The sequence below is a fragment of the Seriola lalandi genome, unplaced genomic scaffold (genome assembly GCF_002814215.2).
Source record: "Seriola lalandi dorsalis isolate HSWRI2012SDOR001 ecotype SW California unplaced genomic scaffold, Sedor1 jcf7180002054464, whole genome shotgun sequence".
Lineage (NCBI taxonomy): Eukaryota > Metazoa > Chordata > Actinopteri > Carangiformes > Carangidae > Seriola > Seriola lalandi.
The window spans coordinates 1,366,419-1,367,805 of record NW_019525017.1 but is presented as its reverse complement, the minus strand read 5'-3'; the positions used below and the strand labels follow the sequence as shown (position 1 = coordinate 1,367,805).

The 1,387-nt window shown below is 52.0% G+C and overlaps 1 protein-coding gene across 1 annotated transcript in view; it reads right to left on the bottom strand.

Moving 5' to 3' along the window:
• The window catches only part of rhbdl1 (rhomboid, veinlet-like 1 (Drosophila)), a 37,838-nt gene extending 37,128 nt beyond the window's left edge, over positions 1–710 (bottom strand). The window contains exon 1 of the mRNA XM_023411375.2: positions 259–710. Coding sequence (XP_023267143.1) covers positions 259–297 — 39 coding nt within the window. The 5' untranslated portion in view covers positions 298–710. The remainder of the gene's footprint in view (positions 1–258) is intronic.
• Positions 711–1,387: the final 677 nt, after the last annotated feature.

Genomic DNA, 1,387 nt, shown 5'->3' with positions numbered 1-1,387 from the left:
CACCCCTACCCCCACCCCCCTCATGCTGTGGCTCATGATCTGACCTCACATTCTCGGGGCCCACATGGCTCCATGATGCTCGCGTCCGTCATGTTGTCTCATGTTCTCATTTTGCCAGTGCAATGCAAACAGCCCCTGCTATCAATCCTGACATCAGCTCTCACCCCAGCCTCCACGTCTCAATCCCTGGATAGATGGCGAGGTGGCCAGGAGCCCGTAACCATAGAAACCCCTGCCGCTGCATGCTCACTTGCTTACCTGCTCTTGTATGAGCTGAAACAGGGAGCTTCTATCCATATACTGGCCAGGGAGGTGAGTGGAGCCGCCGAGGACAAGGGCATAGGGAGGAGCAAGAGAGGAGTGGTGGTGGTGTTGGTAAGGATGGGATAAGGTGGAGGGGGATTTGGTTGAGGTAGCAGCTGGTGCCTAAATTGTAGCGTCAGGCCCCTTCGTAGCTGCTGCGTCCCTCCTTGATGATGGAGAAAGCCTGGGGAGCTCGGTCCCTGGTTTTCCTTGCTGGTGGTGTCGCTGGAGTGAGACCCCGGTGCTGAGAGTGAGGACGGTTGGTGCAAACGGGCCGTGACTCTGCTCTGTGCCAGTGCAGTGTGGCGGTAAACCCAGCTTCAGCAGACGACAGGCAGGCAGGCATGCAGGCAAGGCAGATCCAGCAGCTCTCATTCACTCTCCTCCCTCCTCCTCCTCCTCGCTCTCCTCTATCCCATTGCACTGACTGCTACCTCGCTCTCTCTCTCTTTCCTCTCCTCATACACACACTGCACCGCTTGCATACCAATGAGGAAAAGGGAGGGAGGTGGCCTCTTTCTTCCAATTGCAGAAGGGGAAGGAGTGGCCAGAGGCTGCGGCTCCTCTCCTCACTACAAGTAAGGCATCTCAGGGAGGGAGTAGGGGATGGGCTCCACTGCGGCTTTGCGCTTACTACTTGCACAGACCCCCCCACGCACACGTCTGGTCTGTTACTGACAGGCACACACACACAAACCCACACACTGTAAACAAGACAAAAGCTACCAATACACATGCATATGGTAAAATCCTAACCATGTTATGATTGTGTTCATTTTAGGGTTACACAAGACAAAGGAGCTGAAAGGTATAATACTACTGATGATATCAATACCACTCAAAAACTATGACTTGCTCTGAATCCTTTACATCCCTGTGCTAATTATAACCATTGGCACATTAACACATTGTATGCACTGCTGCACAATCAAGCGTCTTCCCACCCCCACCACACAAACATAAAATTGAATTAGACTGTTTGGACGGCTCACTGATCCTCCAGTGAGCTCAAACGAATACCACTACGACAATAACACAAGACCAGAATCTTCAATACAATAGTTTGTTATAAGTAATACCAGAA